The following is a 24726-nucleotide window of genomic DNA, read 5'->3' on the forward strand; positions in this document are numbered from 1 at the left end:
TTCAAAAGAACTGTCTTTTGTGTTAAGGATTTGGGGGAAGTACTTTTGGGCTGTGGCTTTTGTGATTATATTAGTCAGCTGTGTCCAATCACAATTTATCAACAAAAAATAAAAAACCTTTAAAAGTTAATAAATGTATAGTATCTTTTTATTATGTATTTCCTCAATCGATAGATATTTAGAGGCAGCTTCTAGTACTTCTTAATTTTAAAAAAAGAGGGAATGAGACTAGATCTATACGGTTCCTTTTCAACTTTAACTAAAGCCAATATGATCTCTAGGTTATCTTAAGGTGCTGCTAACTCTAACTCTAAGATTTAAGGGACAAAGTGAATTTGGACTGGGAGGGAGAGGAGGGGTAGAGTTAGAGAGAAGGGGCAAAAAGAGAGGAAGAAACGAAAAGGATAGAATTAAGTGCGAATTTAGACGAGTTAGTATGTAATAGAGATCACTAGGGCTAAATGAGGGAAAAGGGCTGTAGATTAACTCTACAACTCGGGACACCGCATTCTTCAACTTAGATCCCCCCAAAACACTTTTAGTTACCCCCACGCCTGCGCCGCTCTATTTCTCCTGTCCCTCCCCTCCCCCCCATTCCCCTCCTCCCGATAATTTACTCGTTTCTGGGCAACCATTGATCTCGTGCAGCCAATCAGAGAGAGTATTTTATCTGCGCCCCAACTCCGTCAGTACCCCTGCGGAAGGATCCCTTTTTGGCCAGCTCCGCCCTAGTCCCTCCTCTGGCTATCTTCAGAAGGCCGAGTTAGGGGCGGAGGCAGCAGCGGTGGGGCGGGGCGTACTGAGACCGGTATAAGAGCGGAGGGGGCGGCGGCGGAGCGGCTCACTCGGTGCCGGTGCCCGGGGTTTGTAGTGACCGAGCCCCACCCGCCGGGGCTACCGACGGCTAAGACGTGCTAGTACCATCATCGCCGTCTCCTCCTCGCCCTCCTCCTCCTCCTAACAACAACTCCACCCACCGTCCAGGTGAGCGAGTCCTGGGTGGTCAAGTGCCTCCCCCTCTAATTTCCCCCTCCCCTCTGCTGTATCCCCTGGCTGCGAGAGATCCCGGAGGGGTCTGCGGACAGCTAGAAGGAGTGGAGCCTGGCTGCTGCGCCCCGGGGGGGTGGGACGGGACGGTGGGGGTGGGGACAGGTGCAGAGTCCCAGGGAAGGAAGGGCAGCGCTTGTGGGGGTGGTGAGACCTCCAACAAGGGGGCCTCCACCCTCTCTCCCTCTTTTGGGGGCTGGCCCCATCTCTCCGAAACCGAGACTCTCCGCTACTCCGAAACCGAGACGGAGCTGCGCTTCTGAGTTGGCAAACTTTTAAACCACCGGGCACAGAAGTGCTCCGCACTGGGCTAGGCGCTTGGGGGAGGGGGGAATTGCTAACTGCCTCCTTCGGGCGCTTTAGGGAAAGCGCTTTGAAAAGTCTTTCTGGCTTTCGAGATGTGAGCGGCTCCCGTTTTCCTGGGACTTCACTGCTGGCCTCCCTAGCGTTGCTCTTGCCACCCCGTCCCTCCCCCACCCTCGGCCTTCCTACCCTGATCTTTCCTGGTTCGGGGACATCCAGCTCCTAGGCAGCCGGGGGCGGCATGGTCACCTTCCTTCACCGACTGACAGATAAGAGAATTGAAGCCAGCCGGCCTCGAATGAGGAAGACCTGGCTTTTCATATCCTCGTCTCCAGCACTGGTTGGCTGGGGAACTTGTGAGCAAGTGACTTAACTTCTCAGTACTTCCAAGCAACTTAAGATTACTAGCTGTTGAGCAGTCATCTTTCTGCGTTGGTGGATGGAATGTCCTCACCGAGAGTCCCCTAAATTGAAATTGCAGGTCGGGACCACGAAAGAAAAAAAAAGAAACCTCTACAGACTGTAGTTGATTCTGCACTCGGTACTGTTCGGGGCTCGAAAATGTAGAAACAACATTGCAGTAGAATAGCGTTATTTAGCTACCTGATGGTGATCTCCAGCTTCTGAGGAAACTAGTGAGAGGAATGAGACCTCCCTCATTTGTTTTTTCCTTCGACATGGCTTTTTTTGTTTTGTGAATAATACTGCGCTGTCAGCTGTAGCTACCCTGGGCTCATCTAATGCTGTACAAACCAAACTTGCTTAGGAAGCTGTTGGGATGAATCCATTAGGATATTTTTTTCTTAAATCTCAGTTTCCACGTTGATGTAGTTAGATATTAGTTATTCGGTCTACTTTTTCTCATTTAGAGATCGAGGTTTAGCAGTTGGGGGAGCGGAAAGGGGCATATAACATCATGAGTGATGAGAGAGGGAGAGTAAGAAAAATACATTTAGTTAAAACAAACAACAGATCAAAACCCCAAAGTCCCCTGAAGGAACGTTTTTTGACTCGTGATGAAGAAACAAAAAGGGTTTAAAACTGCAGATACATTTTAGGAAGCAATGGTATTTAGTCTCCAAGGGAAAAAAGCCTTTTTTTTTTTTTTTTTTTTTTTTTTTACCCAAAGGTAGTGCCTGACTCTCCCCACATAGCATCATAGAGTGTTAGAGCTGGGAGGAACTGACCTAGAGATCAATCATCTTCTCAGCCCCCTCACTCTTTCAAGTGAGTGTAAGGGCTGATAGACAAGAATTACTTATAAAGGTGTTTATTTTCAGTAAAACCTAATTTTCTGTGTGATTGTTTTGCGTTATCACAGTTTGGCACCACATAAAATTTGGGGAGTTAGAGAAATGAACCTGAACCCACCCTACCTTCTGGCATGAAATTAGCATTGGGTTATAAGCATTTCTTAAGTAATGTGGTTTTAGTATATGTTAGTTACTTTGGAATGGGAACAGTTTTTTTTCAGTATGAAGTGTGGGAGAAAAGATGGGAAGAAGGTGGGGGTGGTAAGGAAAGGAACAGGATTGTTATAATTCCTCTAGAAAGACTATGACTTTAAGACACCTAAGCAGGTGCTCTTTTCACGTGATTCTCTGTCAGGTCTCAGATTGCCTTACAGGACCTGTGATCAAAGCTTACCTTCTAGGACACTTCTTTAACCATAAAAGTCACTTCATTTCCACATTTAACATTCTTAATCTGTAAAATGAGGGGTTTGGACTACATATATAACTTGACATACGTACCAACTTGATTTTTTAAAATGCTGATTTATTTCCCATTCTTAGAACCCCTGAATATTATTCTAAATATGGTTCAGAATGACTCGAGATTTAATCTGCAGTACCTAAAACCCTAACCGAATTCTACTGAGTCTCTATAGAATGAGGGAGACACTGGTCTTGTCTTCAAATTATTTAGCACCTGAGAACACTAAAGAAAACAATTATAAGTTTATTAAGAGTAATTTATGAGTTAGGTACTGAGGATACAAAGGTGAGACAATCTAGTTTCCAGGAGCTTGTGAAGTGTTTAGATCCTGCATAGTTTATGGAGGCTTCAGAGTAAAGTGTTCAAGGGTACTACCATCTTGTCATATTTTTTATGGTTTTTCACAGTCATAAGGTCACATGACTTTAAGAGGTTATCAAAAATTACAGAAACACTAGTATGCTGCATGTGTAGGTGAGTTTGGGATGTATGTGGTAGTGGGGGAAGTGATGGTTGATATATGCCAGACTGAGAGAGTAAGCTGGAGATCCATTCACATTATGTGGTGAGTCAGATGTTGATCTAGCAAAATCCCTTTGGGTACTTTGAAAAATCCCAGATTTTCAGCATAGCAATCAAGGAAAATTAAGAAGTGCTGTGTTGAGCTTTGGGCTTATAGATGTGGAAATTACCACAAAACTAACAAAATAAAGTAGATTCGGTGAGGTCATGCTAGGGATAGTCACCACTCTTCTTTAGGTATGTGTCCTTGAAATTAATGCTAGTGAAATGATCAGCTGTTAATGTGTCAAAACTTGCCTGCTAATTAAAGTCATATCTAACAAGAAGAGGGGTTTCTACATAAGTTATAATAGTTGTCAATTTAAATATTGTGTGTTGTGGTAAGCCCGGGTTCTCATATCAAGACTTAAACTCACTTGTCTGCTTCCCCTGCTATCTCTGTGGGCCTGCTGTTGTGATGGATTTCTGTATGAAACACTCCAGTTTTTGAATGTTACTTGATTTAATGAAGGGAGTGTTTATACACACACACACACACACACACATATACACACATATTATTTTCTGAGTCTTCACTAAACTGTGTGTGTGTGTAAAGCTAACAAGGAAGAATTATGTAATGGTTTCTGAACTCTTTTTTTTTTTTTTTTTGCATCCCCCCCATAGTCCTGGCACAGTGATTTAACCTTAGCAGGTGCTTAAGAAATGCCTTAATTTTGTTGAATTATGTCATTCTACAGCCATTTAAGGTATAGGTTCTGAAGTGTTACAAAGAAATTCATAAGGTACTAGAGAAGAGTTACTCTGTATTCAAGAGACAAGAATGTTACTTTGGAGAAGCCTTTTAAGGTGAATCACACACATCAGTATGCTACTATGAAATGTCAAAAAGGTTTCCAAATTGTCATGAATTTGGATGAGGCAACAGTGTTAATCATGATAAGAGTCTTGTCAGATTTCTTCGGAAGTATTCCAAGTTGTTTTATCTGGCACGAATAGAATAGAATTACTCGTATATCTGGAATTTAAATAAACTGACATGAAGTAAACATCTTTAGGAAGGACTTTTAAAGTAATCTGAAGGTTCTCTTAAAAAAATGTCCAACTTTTCTTATCTGGGTTGTGTCATATAGATAATCCCATTGACTTAATATAGCAGCCATTGTAGACCAGTAGTACTAGAATTAGAGATGTTTGTAAAGCTTTGCAGAAAGGAAAGAAACCATAGTGGGAAAAGTACTAAAGTTGAACTGATTAAGAAAAACCCTCTAAAAACAAAATCCAGCCTACCATTATGGCCAAAGATGTTAATTACCCTTCTGTATGATGGAGCAATGATCTTTATGTTAATGATATAATAGCTTACTTTTATAGTCTATTTCTGTATGTAAAAGAAAGCATTTTGGAGCCTTATCTCTTGTTCACCACATTTCTTTACATTTGTGGTTCTTGGGAGCTAGATTCAGGGTCATTCCTATTTCATAGATCATTTATTTCTTGGAATAGTAATTTTCATTGTAACACCGAGCTGGGTTGTTGAGACAGAAGTGACAGACTGAGTGCTATAGTGGGCATGATGAACTTAGTCTGCCTGGCCGGGAATTTGAACCAGTTTTGTAGCCATTGTTATTTTGCTATTGTACTCTCTCTTTTCCTTGGTCCTGGCTGCTAGGCTTGCCACTGGCCCTTTTGTATAGCTGGTTGTTAAAGATCCAGAACCTCCCCTCTCCTTCGTTCTTATTATTGTCATTCAGTTTTTCTCCATTGTGGAGCTTATCTCTGAACCTTTTTCTTTGTTCTGGACTCCTTCACCAGTTGGCACTGTGAATAATGCACTGCACTTGATTGGAGTCTGGAAGACTTGACTTGAAGATCAAATCCTGCTTCAGACACCTATTACCTCTTTGACCCTGGGCAAGTCACTCTAGACCACTTTCAGACTTATTCTTTATCTGTAAAATGAGGATAATTACAGCACCTACTTCACTTGGGTGCCTTCAGGATCTTATGCTGTAGATAATATTATGTAAAACACTTTGCAAACCTTGAAAACTATATGCAAATGCTAGCTATTGTTATTACTAACTCTCTTCTGAGTCTTCTTGAATATTTGCCCCCTCCTAATTCTTACTGCCTTTCAACTGTCTTGGGCTCCCCAGCCCCTAAACTGCTCCCTGCTTTTAATCTGCTTTTTAAAAAAGAAGACAGCCTAATTACTCTCAACCCAATCAATCTCAATTAGCTCCCTATTGCAGGTGAGTATCTTCTTTAATCCATCTGCCATCCCTTGAACATATTTTACTAATACTTGTTAATACATCTTGTTTCGTACTAATAATCTCTTTTCTTGTTTTTCTTCTTTTAGTCTTATTTCAAAATCTAGCTCAAAGCCTAGGTCTTCTTAAAGTGTCTTTGCCTAATACTTTTCTTATTCTGTGTTTCCCTCAATTGGTTAATGTTCTTTTGGCATTATCATTCTCCAGTTTTTCCCATATATATGTATTCTTGTACTTACTATAAAGGGGAGGAGAGATTCCACATTCACATACTTGGTTCTTCTCCCTAACATTTTAAGAAGAAAACAGAGAACTTTTTTCCACATGACATCCTCCCACCCACACACTACTTTCTCCCCATGCTTTGAAACAGCAATTGTGTGCCAGCAGAGAGGCTTCTCTAAACAGAACATGCTTGTGTCTTGCTAGGGTAGACAAAGGGTTATTAAAGGAGTGGTTGGCAGCTTGCCATGGTCAGGGTGGGAGTGGGGGAGCTCGTCAGCATTCACTTCTCCAACTCCCATCTGCCTCATTCCTCACCCTTATCTTTTCCTTCCTTTGGGTTACAAGGACCGCCCTCTCCTCCCCCCCCCCCACCCCTCTTCCCCAGTCCCCCACCTTGTGAATCTGTGACTTGAGAGGCTTTCTACCTTTCAGTTGTTTGCATACCCATAGCTTAATCCAGAATACAAAATCAAGATGTTCTTTCCTTCTGTTGTATGACAGTGAATATCCAGCCTTTTCTGGGATACCTGCACATTAATGAGTATATTTCCTAAAAAGACAGCCGTTTCAAGCCATTGGTGGATAGCTGTAGAACTATTCAGAGCCCAGATTTTCCTCTCTAATACTATTCATGTATCCTTTCTAGGACTCCATTGAACAATTACAATTCAATGAACTTCAGTACTTAATGTTAGACACTGGGCTAGGTAGGTCTTAGGCCCTTGAGAAACCATCTCAACATGACAACCCTTCAGATACTAGAGAACAGCAATCTAACTCCCTCTCAAATTCTTTCTTTTCTAGGATAAACGCCTTCCCATGATAAGAGCCTAGACTCCTCTGTATCCCTGGTTACCTTCTTCTGAGTTGTCTTTGTCACTGTTTTTAAAATGTGACTCCAGAATTAAACTTATATTAATACTGTTATCTGCCCAATGCAAGAATGCAACAGGAAGGGAAGAGAGGGAAGCAAGTGTTTATTAAAGCACCTACTGTGTGCCAGGAACTATACTAAGTGCTTTACATGTATTTTCATATTTTATATGCACAATAAACCTGTGATGTAGTTGCAATCCCCATGTCACATTGAGAAAACTGAGGTAGACCAGTGGTTAAGTGACTTGCCCAGGGCTCCTCAGCTAGTAAGGTGTTTGAGGCCAGATTTAAACTCAGGTCTTCCTGATTTTAGGCCCAGTGTTCTGTCTTCTGTACCACCAAGTTACCTTACCTTGCTTTCTCCTGAGTCTCTTACAGCCTTGCTTGCTTCAATGTCTTATGCTCTAAGCAGAAGTGAAGAATTACAAGAGAGCAGTGATCATAGTGTAAACTTGGATCAGAGGCCTGAATTTTATAGCATACTCAAGGACATTTGATGGCAATGGACCAGGGCTCTCATGTGTCTGAAATCCTTTTTTAAAAATTTTGTTTTTTACCATTCATGTTTTTATTTTTGAGAAAATTATAGTGAGGAATTAACGAGGCACTTGAAGTAAGATCCTTTGGAAAACAAAATGTTTGATAGAATGAATCAGTTGTTATCCTTTGAGGATTTTACCCAGGACCTTAGGTGAGCCCCAAAGTCTAAGGAGTTTCTTGTTAAGTGAGTGATAATATTATTTCTGGTTTATCTAAATAGTTCACATGAGCATAGCCTATGTTAATGAATGTTAATGCTAGGACTCATCAAAATTTACTTGAGAACTTTTTAGATCTTGGTATCTCCTCTCATGGAAATACCTGATATATTTTGGCTTTGAAGAAGACACGCCACCTCCCAACCCTGGATATTTTCTCCGGCTGGCCCTCATGTCTGGACCAATCTCCCTCCTCATCTCCACCTCCTGCCTTCCCTGGCTTCCAGTTAAAACTTCACCTTCTACAAGAAGCTTTTCTGATGCTGCTTCATTCCTTGTGCCTGTTGATTATTTCTAATTTATCCTGTATATTGTTAATTTGTACATAGTTGTTTGCATGTTGTCTCTCCATTGGACTGTGAGCTCCTTGGGGGCAGGGACTGTTGTTGCCTTTCTGCCTTTTTTCCTTGCTTTTGCACCTTCAGTGCTTAGTCCAGTGCCTGGTGACCTCATAGATGCTGAATCAGTGTTTACTGACTGACTAGCAGTGAATTTGAACTAACTGGAGAGGATGATCTGAGCAGTTTAATTTCTGTAGTATCCCCGATTATGTTGGTGATTCTGTGTTCATTCCTTACAAGCCCAAATCGATGTCCTGCAGTAGCAGTGCTACAAGCTCTTCCAGTCTTATCTCCTTAGCCATGTTACTGTGGGCATGATATTTTGAAGGACTGGCTAGATACCATTTTAGAACTTACTGGAACACATCTCTAAGTTGGCTTTAGGTCTCCTAAGGAAGGTATCTCTGTGTGGGGTGTGGCTTCCAACATAGTTTTAAAAAAGCACCAATTGCTAGAACTCTTTAAGTTCACAGTAGTATGTGTGGAATAAAACCCATTAAATTCACTACGCTTGACATTGCTTAGCCAACTTCTTTAACTTTGAACCCATAAAATTGTACAGCTTCTGGGTCTAGCTGGCTGGGTTTCATTCTGCAGTAGGATTCTCCATTAAATCAGACAGTGTCTCAATTGCTATGGGAATGTAACTGAATTTTTTGACTCTTAAGTACATATTGATGTTAAATGGTGGAGTAGATACTGATAAGTCTGAGAAAATTCACTGATGACTGAATTCTGTAAAAGGTTTTGAGTGAGAAAGGACCATCTGTGGACTGCCACTTAGGCAGACCTTTTTTCTGCAATGCATTACTTTATAATATGGGGAACCACTTCTCTGTGGATGTGGAACAATGAGTTTGGGGCATTTAGGTGGGTAACTGTGGAACATGAGCTTCCTGGAAAAACAGTAGTGAGGAACATTCAGTCAGAATGGGCACAATAACATAATTTTTAAAGAGGGATAGTGGAGTGGGGTATGTAGTGTACTTTTTTGCTGCTTCAATCCTGATAATCAAAATAATTTGTCCTTTAGTTTAAAAAAGTGAGTATTACGCCTCTGGTCACTTATAGTAGAAATTTTGTATTCATGGGAGTCACTAAATAGTGACTGCCATTTTTTTTTATAGGTGAATACCTGGGTGGGGCAGGGGGGTATTGGTCAGCTACTGAATTGGTATGACTAGTGGGCTACTCTCCCTAAAGTTAGTTCTCTGAAAGGAAAAAAAAGACATTAAACTGATAGACTGAAAGTAATTTAAATAAAGCAATTACTAAAAAAAAATTAAACTATTAGGAAGAAATATACTCTTGCTAAAGGTAAATAATCTGATGAAATAAGTGTAAAGCATTTAGTGCAGTGCTAGACACTTAAAATTGCTGTACAAATGCTAGCTATTGTGTTATTAACTTCTGCCACAGAACCAGGTAACACAAGTATAAAGAAAAGTCAGAGAAACTGGGATTTTGAAGTGTAAAAAGTATGTTCTATCAGATCTAGTGGGAGTTGGGAAGAGGGGAGGAATCAGGGAGATGTGCTTTGGAAAAAATGGTTTGCCAACTCTCCCTTCCTTTTAAACTCCCACCCTCCCCACACACAAACAGAATAGGGAAATCAAGATTCTCCATCCTCTTCCCTTTTCCCCACTTCCTCTCCTAGTGACTGCATTCTCACACTGTTTTGCAAAGATCACCCTGCTATCACCACCAGACTGTGTAGCCAACAGCTCAAGAAGCAAATGTGAGCTTTTGTGCTCTGCCTACACTTGCCCTCAGCCTGAGCTAATTTAAAACAATAATACCTGTTACCCTATTTTCCAGGTTGAACGCTTAGATGCTAGAATTTTGGACTTTGGGGGTTAATTTGATCCTTGGTGTCATTATCACTTGCTTTCCTATATCTTCTCTGCTTTCAGAGTTACCATTCCCTTGGAAACCCACTCTTCTCTGGGATATCCCATCCTGCTTCCATTCCCAGTTGCCTTTCTGTCCCTTTTTCATTGGGCTCCATGGTGTTTTTCATTGGGCTCCTCTGCAGCTGCAAGGCGTGCCTAAATCCTCCAATCTGGAGGACATAGTAAAGTTTTGGAACTCACCCTTAATAATGGGCATTTTTAGATTCACAAGGATTAGGGAAAGAGAGGGAAAATTAATGGCCTTTTCATGTGAGATCTCTGGGAGCAATGACAGGAAACCTGAAAAGGGGAGGGATTATTTTCCTTGTCTTGAGAAGGGTGTTTCTCCAGTGTGTGTATGCAGGCTAGTGGATAAACTTTTTTGTTTCTTTAAATTAAAAAAAAATTCTGAATATAATCAACTGGGATAGACAGGAATAAGAGGTTGAATAAAATAGTAAACAAGCCTTAACTTATCTAGTGTTAAAAGCACAATTATGTATAGCCAATGTGAAAAAGGAAGATTTTGGGGGGGAGAGTGTGTGTTTGATATGGTGCTAATGCCATCAGAGTAGGAAGGACTCCTAGGGCAGCTTCCAAAAGGAGATCGAATTCTTCCTACTATCACTTCCCTGTGGATAACTTTTGGCAGTCATTACACAGGATTCTGAAAAAGAGAGAACTTAGTTTAGCAACTGAATCTAGTCTGGCCCATTTCTTCTATAAAGTAAGTCTACCATTTCCTCATCTTTTCTACTGCATTGTACTGCCTATATTCAAATATAGGCCCAATTCTACTGTCCTATGAAGTCTTCTGATGTAGTTTTTGCTAAATTATGTAGTGATGTGTGAAGCAAGTTACAGATATAATCTCATATTTGCTTAACTTGGTACAGATTTGAAGAACTCGTAGTCTCTCCAAGCTGTCTTAATTTTTATTCCTCAGTCAGTTATCCGTTAAACTGTGACCTTTGGGATGACTGATACTTCTCAATGGTTTAGGCTGAATAATGCCCAGGTAGAACCCTTTCCTCTTGCTTCAAGCTTGGGGTCATTTTCTTTCTGGGCCCTGTGTCCACTACCTTTGTCTGAGATAATATGGTTATGTGAAATCCCAGTTCGGCTAGTAGTGGGTATCCTGAAGATTCTACTCATATACATTCTTCCTTTCTTATTTAGAATTTACAGCACCTTACTCATTTTTCTACAAATTAACCTAATCTTTTCCTCTTAATTCCCAAGTTTCTCTGATCTTTATCTACTTTCTGTTTTCCTAGAAGGCAGATTATCCTAGCCCCTTTATTATCTGGTCATCCTGGACTCTTGCTTCTTAAAGGAACTCAGGTTTTCCGACCTCATGTCTTAGCTGCTGTTTCTTCAAACAAAGAATAAAAACACATCTCTATTTCTAATTATAGTTGAATTTTCTGGCTCCAGCTAGGCTAGATATGCCCCCAAATCTAGTGTTTTGTTTTGTTTTGTTCTTAAGAGGGATTTTTTTTTTTAACTGCACGGGGAAGGAGCTCTTTGAAACTTTGAATAGCTTCCTGTTACCTACAGTATCAAATCTCAGCTGCTTTTTCTGGTTTTTAAAGCATTCCATAGTATGACCTTAGTATCCTTATTTAACAGTTTTCCCCATTCTTTCCATATTCAAACCTTTTCCTATAGTCAAAGTGGTCTCTTCATGTTACTACTAATACCATCATTCTCCTTATTGTCAACTTACATGTAAATTTCTTCAAAGCTTAGAACACATTTTCTCATCCTTACTCACATTCTGTTTTGTTCTGGGCTCCATTCCTACTGGTTCCCACCTGGACTTAGAATGCCCTTTGTCTCTCCAAGCCTTCACTGACTCAAGTCCCACTTCTTTCATAAGTCTTTTCTGTTCGGTAGTACTCTCCTAGTTATTGTGATCTTGCCTTCTAAGCATCTCTGTGCAGTAACTAGTGCTTGTATTTCTGTCTTAAATGTTATATACTCATGCTTAGTCTTTTCTACCAGACTGTAAGTTCCTTCTGGTAAGGCTTATGCCTTTTCTATATCCTGTGAAGCATCTGATATAGCATTGAATGTGTGGTGGATGTTTGTGTTAGTTAGCATTGACTAAAAATATAAAAAGAATTAAAGATTTATTGAACCATTTAGTTGCTGATGGAACTGAATACTCTGAAACAGCTTTACCACCAGTATAAACTTGTCATCATCCAAGAGCTGTAATCACAGACTAAATTCCTGTAGCATATATTTATAATCTATGAAATCAAGTGTTTAGTTTAGATACTCTTTTTGATTTCATGTACACGGGTGGATCTCCTCTCTCTTTGTATTGTAGGGTCTTTGTTTGCAAAGACCATATCTCTAACTTTTGAAAAAATCATCCAAAGTGCTGGATTGACAGTAGTAGATGCTACTCAAAAGCTTTTTGACCGGATCTAGTCTCTTGATTGAAGGATTTATCCATCTTTTCACCTGCCATGTTATATCTCTGTCCTCTCCATCTTCAGGTCATCTCCTTAAAACTTGGAGAGTGGGCATCAAAAGGTTAACCTAGGAAGTAGAAATGGGGGAAAATATCTTAGTATCCCCCTGAAAATGCTCATTCTAGAGCCATAGCTTACTTTCTTGTGGCTTAGTCTTTTATATATGATAATTTTTTTCTACCACTGTAACATGGTGGTAGTAAGTAGGGGTAAGGGGAAGGAAGGGCGCAAATGTAGGAGGTTGAAAAGGAAAGAAATAAACATTTATTAAGTACCTACTATGTGTCATTTAATCTGCTGAACCCCTGTAGGTAGGTGCTTACTTTACTTGTTATTACAACTGAGGAAACAGAGATTAATGACTTTCCCTGTGTTACACAGCTGATAAGCATCTGGGGCTGGATTTGAACTTAGGTCTTTCTGGTTCCTGGCTGAACAAATTCACCCAAAGTTGTATAAATTGTAATAGAATCTATGGTTGCTTGGCAGCTGAGGTACAGCTTGGTGACTTCCTGACTTTGTAATAAAGAAAAATGTTATATCTAATAAGGACCCATGAGTTGAATCAAATAATTGGCTCCCTCTTCCCATCTCACTGTGAGTCAATGTTTAACTTGATTATAGGGGTTCTTTAAGCAGTATGGAAATGGCAACGGACATTTTAGTTCATGTGAACCTACTTGACTTCAAGCTCTTAATCTGGTCACTATTTCAGATATTAATCCTGTTAATTGGAATTCTCCTATTAGTGAAAAGAGCTGTTTGTGATCTAGGAGTATTAGAGTGCTTCACATGACTCTTTTATGCAGGGATTATCTTAGTTTTGACCCAAAGTAGGTTAGAACTAAAACTATAAGCTGAATTCAGTTCTTTGGCATGTGCCCTGAAATCTACCCTAATATCTTCATCTTTGGCCTAATTTTAAAGTTTAGTTAAATATGTTGCCATGGTGGTGAAGGGGGAGGATGAATATTGGAGAAATAATTTTTCACCTAACAGGGACTAGTTTAGTAATTGTTCATTGTATTATTAGTGGCAACAATAATAGTAATAGTAGTAATAACAAGTTAATGACCTGGTGTGATGTCAACTTCAATTTTTGAGCAGCTTTTGTACTCTAAATACTTCATGGTGAAAATGATAAGCTGGGAAATACAACTTGAACAGTGGTTAGAAGTTTTTATATTCTTTTAGGGATAGAATTATGGAAGGCTAGATATGACCGGCAAAATCACTCTTTGAGACTCAAAAGAAGCTATCTTTGCATCCTTAGACCCAGCACTGAGCTGTGCATGTTGTTGGCATTTATTAAGTGCTTACATTGGTTTGAAATGAAGCTGGTAGAGATGTAGAAAGCACACATCTCAGATGTGGTAGGGCAGGGGAATAGAGGGGTAATCCTCTATAGAGTGAGATAAGGAAATAGTGAGTAGTTCAGTTTGGCTGAAAGAGTAGATTGGTGCCATATTATAGCAGACTTGAAATGCCAGGCTGAAGAGTGGGGTATTTTATCCTATAGACAAGGGGGCACTAAAGACTTTTGTTCAGGGAATTGACAAAGTGAGATCTTTGTATTAGGAAGATTAGTTTGGCAGTTCTGTGAAGGATGGATCAGAGAAGGCAGAGACAAATTAGGAGATACTAGGCTTTGACTGGGTACTTGGTGATGCCCCTGAATGAAAAATGGGGCATATGAAAGGTATTCTGGAGTTAGATGTATAACATGTTAAAGAAGATGCCAGCATAACACAGGTTTTTAAGCCTGGATGCCTTAGGAAATTGATACATACATGCTGTCATCAAACAAGTTGAGAGAAAAGTTTTAATTGAACATGTTGAGTTTGAGGTTGTGGTGGAATACCCCATTAAAGAAGTCAAGCAAACCTTCTCAATGAATGGATGGGGGAAAGGTTGGAGGGAGGAAGAGAATTTGGAACTCAAAATTTAAAAAAAATTAATGCTAAAATGAAGTATATTTGGAAAAAAAGATGTGAAGCAAGCAGTTATATATTACTGAGGGAGAGATCTTAGCTGCTTATGGGAGAAACCATATAAGTAGATGCAACCACTTAATGAGGGGGAAAATATGTGAAGAAGACTGATGTGACAGCCTTGGGGGACTTCTATTCCTTTCCTTGTGCTCCTTATCTCACCTTCTTGGCTGGTATGATAATCCTCATGGAAACTAAGCGGGAGAATAAGGAGGGAAGGCTATTCCATAGTGTCAAAGACTCCAGAAAAGTCAAAAGGAGGTCTTTCAGAAGGAATTTAGGGGAAGGGAAGCCCTTGAATTTAAACATTGAAGTTACTGTTTATGCTTCGTAAGTATTTGTTAAACAACTTCATATAATTTCTCTACTAAGATTGTTACTCAGATGTTTTTTTCTCCAGTGTAATCTCTTTACCTTGCTACTTTAGAATAGTGAAGTGAGTGGTTCATTGGGTGAAGTGTGTTGTTCATTGGGTGATGACCTCCTTCTTTCCATGATGTGACCCTAATACCATGTCATTAGAGAGAGGGCAGTATGGTATAGTGGAAAGAATTTAGGTTTCTTAGAAAGATGGAGGTTTTTAATCAGGCTCTGAAGCTAAGTCATGTGACCCTGGGGAAAAAATCTCTATGTTTGGGCCTCTGGAGATTTGAACTTGATATCTGCTCTGATTTCTTCTAAGTTTTTGTGGTGTGTAATACTTTCAGTGGGCATTAAAAAAGTGCCTCCCCCAAGCAGAGTGCTGGGGTGTGACACACAGGTTTCCTGCCCTAATGAGATTTATGGAGGCCATATGACCATACACAAATAACCAAGTGCCTATGTGAAGTGCTGTATGAAGTCTGGGCAGAGGTGGAGGATGTGCTTTTACTTCATTAGTCCTTTGCATAACCATCTCAAGAAACTGAGTGGGAAACATGATAGTCCTGGACACTGGTGGGAAATGGGAAGACAGGAATGATACCACTGGAAATTAGTTTCTACCTTTGGATTTTCCTCACTAGTAACTTCCATCCAATCTTAAATATGATAAGTCAAAAACAGAAACTGGGAAATAGTATAATGGCCTTCTGTTTTATTACAGTAGTTCACGTAATAGTTACCTTTACACAATATTGGATTTATAGTAAATAAAAACATATAACTTGGCAGTTTATCCTGTGTAGACATTTCATTTATAACTTTGGGGAGGGATAGAATACTGCTTATTTGGAAGATTCAGATCTCATTAAAAACTTAAAAAATCCTTTCTAGAGAAATTCTTTAAAAACTCCTTTGATCCTGAAGGTTGATCTTGAAGCATGATTATGATCATGGACTCCCTTGTTCAGAAATTGTCATCAGCTGTTCCTCCATGGTATACTGAAATAAAGTCCAAATGATTTGGGCTGGCACTTGAGGCCTTTCCGGCTTTTTCTTCCACTCCTCCCCAGTTTGGACGACTCGGTGTACACTATTGCCTTTCCCCAAACATTTGTTGAACTTACATACCACTGTATGTAACTTTCTTCCTTCTCATCTTTTCGGTCCAATCAGTGCCACCTTTTGCAATGCTTTTCCAGCCCAGTTGGAAATAGTTTTCTTTTTCAGTAATTTTGTACTTGGTTTCATATTGCTGATAAGTGTTTATGCCCTCTGTCCTGGTAAGTTCTCTGAGGCGGAGGTCCCCTCTTTGTAAGATTTTGTATCCACAGGGCACCTAATACAATGTGTCTCACATAGAATACAGGTATCCGTTCAATTAAAAATTTGTGAAATGAATGGAAATCTTAATTTCATTCACTTCATAGCCATTTTCAAAATCAAAATTAGTGTCACCATGGTCAGGGTGAAAAGTCTGAGGTGACCTTAGCCTGAAGATTGTTACTTAAAAGCTGTAGGTTTCCAACAAAAGAAAAATGCTTTTGAAACCTTGGAAAGGTTCTGCTTATGTCAGTTGAGCTGTGAATTAGTCTGAGCAGGGTGGGAAACCTACTATCTGATGTTCACAGTAAGTACAGTAAAATCATTGTAAGGTATTTGCAGGTCAGATTAGCTACGTACATTATAACCTATTTTTTTCTCATTGCTATTTTCTTAAGTCTGTAGGTTCAGTAGTCTGGGTTTATTCAGGAGATATAGAGGCAATATGAGATTTACTGTTTTTTTAAATCACCAGTTTAATACTTTACTGAGTGCTTTGTAGTACCCTATTGCTTTTCAGAACCATTTTGAGATAATTTTCTAATTACTTTATTTATTAAATAACTGGCACTTTAGTGACTAATCAAATTTTCTATGCAAAGTTTTGGGGGGAATAACCTTTATTTTCTTGCTAGATCCATTCTACTTAAACCCTCGAGACAGTCTTAACTTTTATTTCTACCATTTCTTAAAATAATAGTTGGAAGATTAAAGAGAAAACCATTTGGGAATAGCCATACCTCAATGGCACCAAAGAAATAACCTTCCTTTATGGTGGAGATTCTCATATGGAAGTTTAACTTCCTACATAGATTGATGAGCAACAGTTAACATGAATACTTGGTTGAGTAGACCACCATTCCTAGATCTAGGTTCTAGTTGAAATCTCAGTCCATCTCTCATTTTTAGTTCATTTTGAGTCCTAGTCCAGTGCTCTCATATTTTTTTTTTTAATAGATTGAGGAAACGAGAATCCCGGGAGGTTGTTCTTTGTCCAAGGACAAGGTCCTAAGTGGGATTTAACCCCAAGACCTTTGACCCCAGAGCCAGCACTCCTTAACAAGCATGGTCAAGCCCATCAGCATTTGTAGATTGATTGGAAAAGGAGGATTATAGGGAAAGATGTTGGAGGAGGCACTTGCATGTACTTGCACTCAGTCATGCAGTATGGTGGAGTCAGGCCTCAGACTCAAAATCTCATGCTTTCTTATACCCAAATAAAGGTAGAAGTATGGTCCCGATTTTTCTATTATTCTAAAATAACCCATAGATGTGGTAGCCAAACTACCTACTATTTCAAAATGTAACATAAGAACTTGAGGATCCAGAACTATAGTGGTATAGGGTTGATCTTTTAATGGGAGAGGTTTAGGGCCACTCTTGGGAACTTTTTTTTTTTCTCTGAGAAAAGGGGAAAGGAATGACAATAAGCCATTTCATTTGCTGAGTTCTGAGCTCTTAACTGATTATAATGTATGTGTTGTTTAGGTGACTTTTCTGCTATGGAATCCATTGATCTTCCCCTCTCTTTGAGGAAATAGTTTTAATTTAAGGTGGTGTTGGAAGGAGATGAATGTGTCACAAGCAACTATTATAAGTGCATTTGAGCTTTTTTGCTGCATGAAAATAAATGCTAACTTTCATTTCTCACCCCTCCTTTCAGTTTCCCTGGAAAGACTAAACCCCAAGATGGCAGATGAGACAAACACCAGGGATTGCATGTCCTTCAGTGTGCTGAACTGGGATCAGGTCAGTCGGCTGAATGAAGTTTTGACTGAGGTTGTACCAATCCATGGACGGGGCAATTTCCCTACCCTGAAGATCACACTGAAGGATATTGTTCAGACTGTCCGCAACAGGCTGGAGGAGGCAGGAATCAAGGTGCAGGATGTTCGACTGAATGGCTCTGCAGCTGGTCACGTCTTGGTCAAAGACAATGGCTTGGGTTGTAAAGACCTGGACCTAATTTTTCATGTGGCTCTTCCAACAGAGGCAGAGTTTCAGCTTGTTCGAGATGTCGTTCTGTGTTCTCTTCTGAACTTCTTGCCAGAGGGAGTCAACAAGTTAAAAATCAGTCCAGTGACTCTTAAGGAGGCCTACGTCCAGAAGCTGGTAAAGGTCTGTACAGACACTGACCGTTGGAGCCTGATTTCCCTCTCCAACAAGAATGGAAGGAATGTGGAACTCAAGTTTGTAGATTCCATTCGCCGTCAGTTTGAGTTTAGCGTGGACTCCTTCCAAATCATTCTGGACTCTTTGCTTTTGTATTATGACTGTTCAAGCAATCCTATGTCTGAACACTTCCACCCCACTGTGATTGGGGAGAGTGTGTATGGCGACTTTGAGGCAGCCTTTGACCACCTCCAGAACAGACTGATTGCTACCAAGAACCCAGAAGAAATCAGGGGCGGGGGACTCCTGAAGTATAGTAACCTTCTGGTACGGGATTTCAGACCCACAGACCAAGAAGAAATCAAAACCCTGGAACGTTACATGTGTTCCAGGTTCTTCATCGACTTTCCAGACATTCTGGAGCAACAGAGGAAGTTGGAGACCTACCTCCAGAACCACTTTGCTGAAGAGGAGAGAAGCAAGTATGACTACCTCATGATCCTTCGCCGGGTTGTGAATGAGAGCACTGTGTGTCTCATGGGACATGAACGGAGGCAGACCCTCAACCTCATCTCCCTCCTGGCCCTGCGTGTGCTGGCAGAGCAGAACATCATCCCAAATGCTACCAACGTCACTTGTTACTACCAGCCCGCTCCCTACATCAGTGATGGCAACTTCAGCAACTACTATGTTGCCAACACTCCAATGCCCTACAGCCAGCCATATCCCACCTGGCTGCCCTGTAACTAACTAATGTCTTGACTTGAGGATTTCTGAAAAGGAAACCTCGAAAGGACAAGAGCTTTCAGGAGATAGGGGAGCCTTTCTAGATGCAGGTGTTTGGCTTTTAAAGGGGAACTCAGCTCTGATTCTGCTTATTTTCTTTGTGTAGCCATCGAATGGGTCTACAGTCTAGCATGAGAAAACTTTAAAAGGGACCCTTACTACAGTGCCACTTTGGAAACTGATCTGTCCAAAACACACTTACCACTTCATGGTCCCAAACCTTACGCACTTGTGGATTTGAGCCCCGTTGCAGTGCAGTTACTTAGAATGGAAAATAAGTTGGGCAGTGTATGAGAAGCCTTAAGCCAACTGTCTTCTCACATCAATCTTGCATCTAAACTAGGCTGTGTTTTAGCCCTTGTCCAGAGTCCTTAGCCAGCTAATGCTTGGGCAAAACTGTTTTCTTGAATCCGTGCAGAATGACAAGGTGAGGGTCTTCTTGGGTGCTTTTGTTCTTGTTCCAAGGGGATTTTGAGTAAAGGCCAAATTCTCATGTTTGCTGACTTATCCCCTTTCAGCAGAGCTGAAGGTTTCCTTCATCAATTAAACCAAAGCCAACAGCCTTCAGAATCAAGGTCTGATTAGAAGTGGCATATGTGGCTTAGATGCTGTGCTATCCCAAAGAAATGTGAGAGGTTACTGCTAAAGCATGACCTAAAAGGTTTCTTGGAAATGTAACTCAAAAACAAAATAAAATGTAAGACAATGTTAAAGTAGAAAAAAAATTGGTGGTGGTGGGTAATGGTTGTGACTAGAGAATTAACGTTCAAATGACACTTCCTTTAAGGCATTTTTAAAGAATGGAACTTTTGGTTGTTTTTCCCCATTCAGTTTTTTTTTTTCCTGGCTGACTTGTTTTGTTGTCCTGTTCTTAAGACTTAAGTTGGGTGGTCTTGTTTCATTTTGTTACTACAACGACCTATTGGGACTTCCCCATGTCTGTGTTGTAGGATGAGATGCCCTTTTTGATCACATGCCAAATATGACAACTTAATTTATTGGAAACATGTTGAGTGCTAATGTGTTTTTTCCCCCCAAAAAAGATTTCAGTAACTACTCCCCTAACTTTCTATTCACAGCAAATGAGTTCATGATACTTACTTGGATAGGAATTTGGGCTTGTAGGATAGCTTCATTTGTAGTTCTAAATGATGTGTGGAAAGATCTCTTTGAATGGAACAGGCTGCTTGAGGTTTCAAGGAATTGCAATAGAATATAGACTGCTGTTCTGAATCTTTCTTATGTCTGGATGAAGGTTTGGGTTAGTAACAAGTCTAGTGTGGAAGGTGGTCAGAGCTCCTAATTTGGATAATGTTTTGTAAAGTAAGTTCCCAGTTCTCCCTTCTAGGTAAGGACTGGCTTTGTGAATGAAGAGCTACTGGACTTTCCTTAGCTGTTTTGTTGACCTGATCAACCATGCTTACCTTGTATTCTGCACTTTAGGGAAGGACAGTGTTAACTTTAGTGAATGTTCTGTTGCTCAGCTTGGCTAAGATAAGTTCCAGGATCATATAGGTGTAGAGACCTCTGCAGATTCTACCCTACAGAGAAGGAATTTCATGTTGCAGCTTTTTATAGGGCTTCTCACTTCAGAGAAACAATTTTAGTTGACTAGGAAAATGATAGCCCAGTTGGCAGATTTCAAAGGGATTATTCAAATCCAAGATCCTGAATTTGACACTGCTATGGCCATAGAAATCCTGTGCCATGACAAAGCTAAGTTAATGAGAGAATGCTTGAAGATCAATGACTTCTCTATCTAAGAGAAAGCTAAGAGATGTGCAGTGTGCTCTGTTTGGAATGTGATATTTTGGCCCCTTTTTCAAGTGAAACAGAAGGGTGAATTTGGTTTTGTTTACCCCCTTGGGTGTCACTTATATTAACTTTAGCAAGGTGAATAAAAAGCCACCTTAGCAGTATAACTTGCATTTGCTTCTTTAGAAGACCTTAGAAAATTATGTTGAACTACTCACTTTTAAATCAAAGTTACATTATAAGGCTGAGCTTAGGTGTGAATAGGATTGGTTTGAGGTCCCTTGGTGTAGTATTTTGGGTGTGGCACAGACTGAAGGTGAATTTATCAAACCACTTGATTGTCTGTGACTTAGGATAAGCTGTCTTTGGAGGGGTAAAGGCTACATGTCTGCACTAAAATTATTCATTTGTGGCAGAATGTTAACCAAAGCTATGGCAGTGGCTCGTTTCTATTTGCTTGCCAGAGAAGTTTGGGAGTGAGGGTGGTGGGGGATCTTAGGACTGGTACCCTTAGCTTAAATAATTAAATTCCCAGTTTGTCCTTTTTGAAAGCTTATTCTGCTTACACCTCTTGTTTCTCTCTGGTATTAATATCCTGACTACGGGGTGGTTGGTGGGAGGAGAAGGCAGGAGGACCACTTCTTCTGTTCCCACCTGCAAAGTTTGCCTTTATTCTGTCCCTTTGAAGGAATAGCAACATCTTTAGATTTGCATTGTAGGTCATCTAGAACGTGTGCTGTGTACCACTTTAGATAATCTAGAACTTGTAGGAGTTTACTTAAAGTTAATTATTGTGCTCTATTTTGTCTCAAAATAGTAAGAGAGAGGCCACAAGGGACAGAAAAGAATCCAAGCAAGGGGCCCAGATAACATTTTTGGAGTTTTTGGCTCCTCTTTGTTCATCATCCCTCCCCCACCTCCACACACATTGGGTGCCCTCTTTGTGGAATTATCTTCTTACCTGAGATTATTCTGATCCAATTCTTTTTGTAGTTTGCAAGTAGATGCTTATTCAGGAGCTAGCAAAGCTGCCTAAACTGCAGCTCCCCCCATTCCAAGTTAAGTGTGCGGTGTAGCAGAGACTTGTTTGGATAGTGAAGAACAAAACTGAGTTACTAAAACCTTATCCCTGACTCAGGTGTGTAATTTACCTGCTAAGGTAGCCCTTAACCAGCTTTGGGATATGTCAAGTCACCTCCAAATTCAGGTGTCCAGACATTCTACTTAAAAATGTGCCTTTGGGGACCACAGAAGTGGTCTCTGTGGTCTGTATTTATACCAAATCCATGGGTTCCTTTTTTTTTCTTTCTAGTGTTGAGTAAGACGAAACTTTTGTAGTTACAGAGGGGAATTAAAAGTTTCAGTATAAATTCTAATCTAAATTTAAATAGTACCTTATAGATGTTGGGTCCCTAAGATGACTTTTTTTGGTTTTTTTTGCCTTTTTCAAACATGCAGTATACTCTTAACTTAATCCTCAGAATCACCTTTGAGTGGTCATCTTAGATAAGAATTGTACCTTTTTCTTCATATTGACAGAGGTGTCCGCACTAGATTCTTGGGGCTCAAGCTTTCAGATTTCCTATATAATTTTATTTTGACAGATATTATCTCACATTCAAATTCACTGGTAAACATTTGGAATAAAACATTTCACAGGCACACTCTCAATCAGTGTAGCTCAAATTCAATAGGCATATGTGGGGAAACTGGGTATCCTTCACAGCAGATTTCCATTTAGGGGAGAGGAAAGGAAGAAATGCTTCTTGGATCATGGTGCAGAAGCAGTTGGGTAGCTTGCTGTTGGGGCATGAAATTTCAAGCTTGGCTTTCTTCTGAAATTATTTGGCCACTTGATGATAGATAACCATAAAAAGCAAAGACCTGAATCGAATTCATCCTCTTTCATTGTGGTAGCCCCCTCACACTCATATCTAGGCTTTACCTTTGTAGTAAAAGTAAAAATAGTAGCAGTAGTGGTAGTGATGGTGATGGTAGTAGTAGCTGTAGTTGTAACAGTTGGATAGGATTTTCACTAGTATCACTGTGTTCTTAGCTAGAAGTGTCACTCAAGGTATCAGGTATTCCCTTCCTTTTAAGAACAATAATTCCTTTTTGGCTAGTGCTTCCCCCTCCCACCATGGACTAGTCTTTGGGGCCCAAGTTAGATTCTTCAAATCTTTTCTTCCATAGGGTGATGTTAAGACATAATTAAAATGTTACCACAGGGTAGGAGAAAACATATATTACTATGAGCCATTACCATTCACAGTGGTTATCTGATTATTAACTCTGGACCAGAAAGAATCCACTGGTGTGTGTATCAACCTATCTGAGGTACAAATCTTATCTTAGAAGTTGGGAGAAGAAACACTCCAATTTCTAAGCTTAGAGCCAGATATCCTTACACTGGCAGAGACCAGAACATTGTATCACTCTAGTCATGGCTGGCTTTTGGAACAAAATCCAATTTTCCTAATTAACATTAAGAGGACCAAAGGAGGCCTAGGAAAATATTAGAAAATTTTTCAGAGGGGGGTAATAGAGCAAATTAAGAAAGGAAAGGCCAATATTGCTGAAACCAGATATTTCAAGTGCCTAAATCTTGTTTGTCACTTTTTTTTCTAATAACTTAAGTGTAATATTAAAAAGCAAAAGCCAAATGTAGTAGTTGGAACAGACGAAGGTACAGAGCAGTCATCTCCTCCTATGTGTGTATATGAGAAGGTTAAAAGACCATTCACTAATGAAGTAGATAAATTAAATGAGGTGGGTTTGTATTGAGTTTTCTTTTTGCCTGAAACTCATTTTATTTAAAGATAAAAAAACTCCTAACTTTTTAAAGTAGGTGTTTTTTTTTTTAAATTTTTGTTTCCAAATTAATATATATAGCTAAGAAAAAAGTCACCTTTAGTCTATTAGGCAAAATAGGAAATTCTTTTCAGTTTTCTGAATTTGCGTAGCAACTAAAAATTGGAATTCTTGATTTGTTAGCAAGTCAAGAAGTGTGGGATTACTTCTTTGTTAATGGTCACTAGCCTTCTCAGTCAATATGGATGAAATCACTTTCTTTTGTCAATGCAAAATGTGTTAAAACTTTATAAGAAAAAAGCTTTTGAGTTTATTGAGAAATAAAGATATATTTTAAAGATCTTTGTCAATTGTGTTTTTACTGATATGGATACTAGGGATAGCACTAATATGCATTTTTATTTTGGATAACTCACACTTTGACTTTCAGATCATTCTGAATCACCAATCTTGTGCTTCATGGATCATGTCGTTGGTAAGGCACAGTGCTGGTGTATTTCAATCCTAGGTATTATACCTCAAAGGCTTCATATTTTAACCAGCAGAACTTTCAGAAACAAATCCTTTGCCTGTTAACTAGGTGATCTTGCACAGCCCTCCCTCCCTCAAAACAAAGTCAAGTGCAAGTCATGTCATCATTTCTCTGATGTCATGGTCTTCTTCGAAAACGAAGGACGAATACAGACAGACAGACATAGTTAACTAGTACTATGTTATTTAACTAGTACTAACAATATACTTATATAAGTGTTGCTGAAAATCCTGTGGCTATGTCCTGGCAGGAGATTAACACCTCTGGGCCACAAGAAAAACTTGTGTGTGCATCTGTTGTGATCTCTCCAGACAATTCAAGCCAGCCAATTCTCTAACTTTTTCTTGGCCCTTTTCTTACCATTGTGTAGAATATGGTGATAGTCTATTGACTTGCTCTTACTGTGTTGGTCAGCAACCTTTACCCAACAGCCAATTTACCTTGTATTGTTAAGTTTTGGCTGTGCTCTTGATCTTGGGGAATTAAATGCTCCCTAAAGTCTCTCATTGATGTGAGATAAAGGGAGAACAGAGTCTTATGCTATTTGCAATGTTAGCAATGCAGGCAGCTTGGCAACTTGGAGATCATACTTTCAGAAGCCATTATTAAAA

The 24726-nt window shown here is 39.8% G+C and overlaps 1 protein-coding gene across 1 annotated transcript; it reads left to right on the forward strand.

The window, feature by feature from the left end:
• The first annotated feature begins 751 nt into the window (after nt 1-751).
• TENT5C (terminal nucleotidyltransferase 5C) lies at nt 752-23921 on the forward strand. The gene is made up of 2 exons (XM_072644498.1): nt 752-984; nt 17783-23921. Exon 2 carries the CDS (start codon nt 17809-17811, stop codon nt 18979-18981), a length of 1173 nt encoding a protein of 390 aa, XP_072500599.1. The 5' UTR covers nt 752-984; nt 17783-17808; the 3' UTR covers nt 18982-23921.
• Nucleotides 23922-24726: the final 805 nt, after the last annotated feature.

The sequence above is a fragment of the Notamacropus eugenii genome, chromosome 2 (genome assembly GCF_028372415.1).
Source record: "Notamacropus eugenii isolate mMacEug1 chromosome 2, mMacEug1.pri_v2, whole genome shotgun sequence".
Taxonomy (NCBI): Eukaryota; Metazoa; Chordata; class Mammalia; order Diprotodontia; family Macropodidae; genus Notamacropus; species Notamacropus eugenii.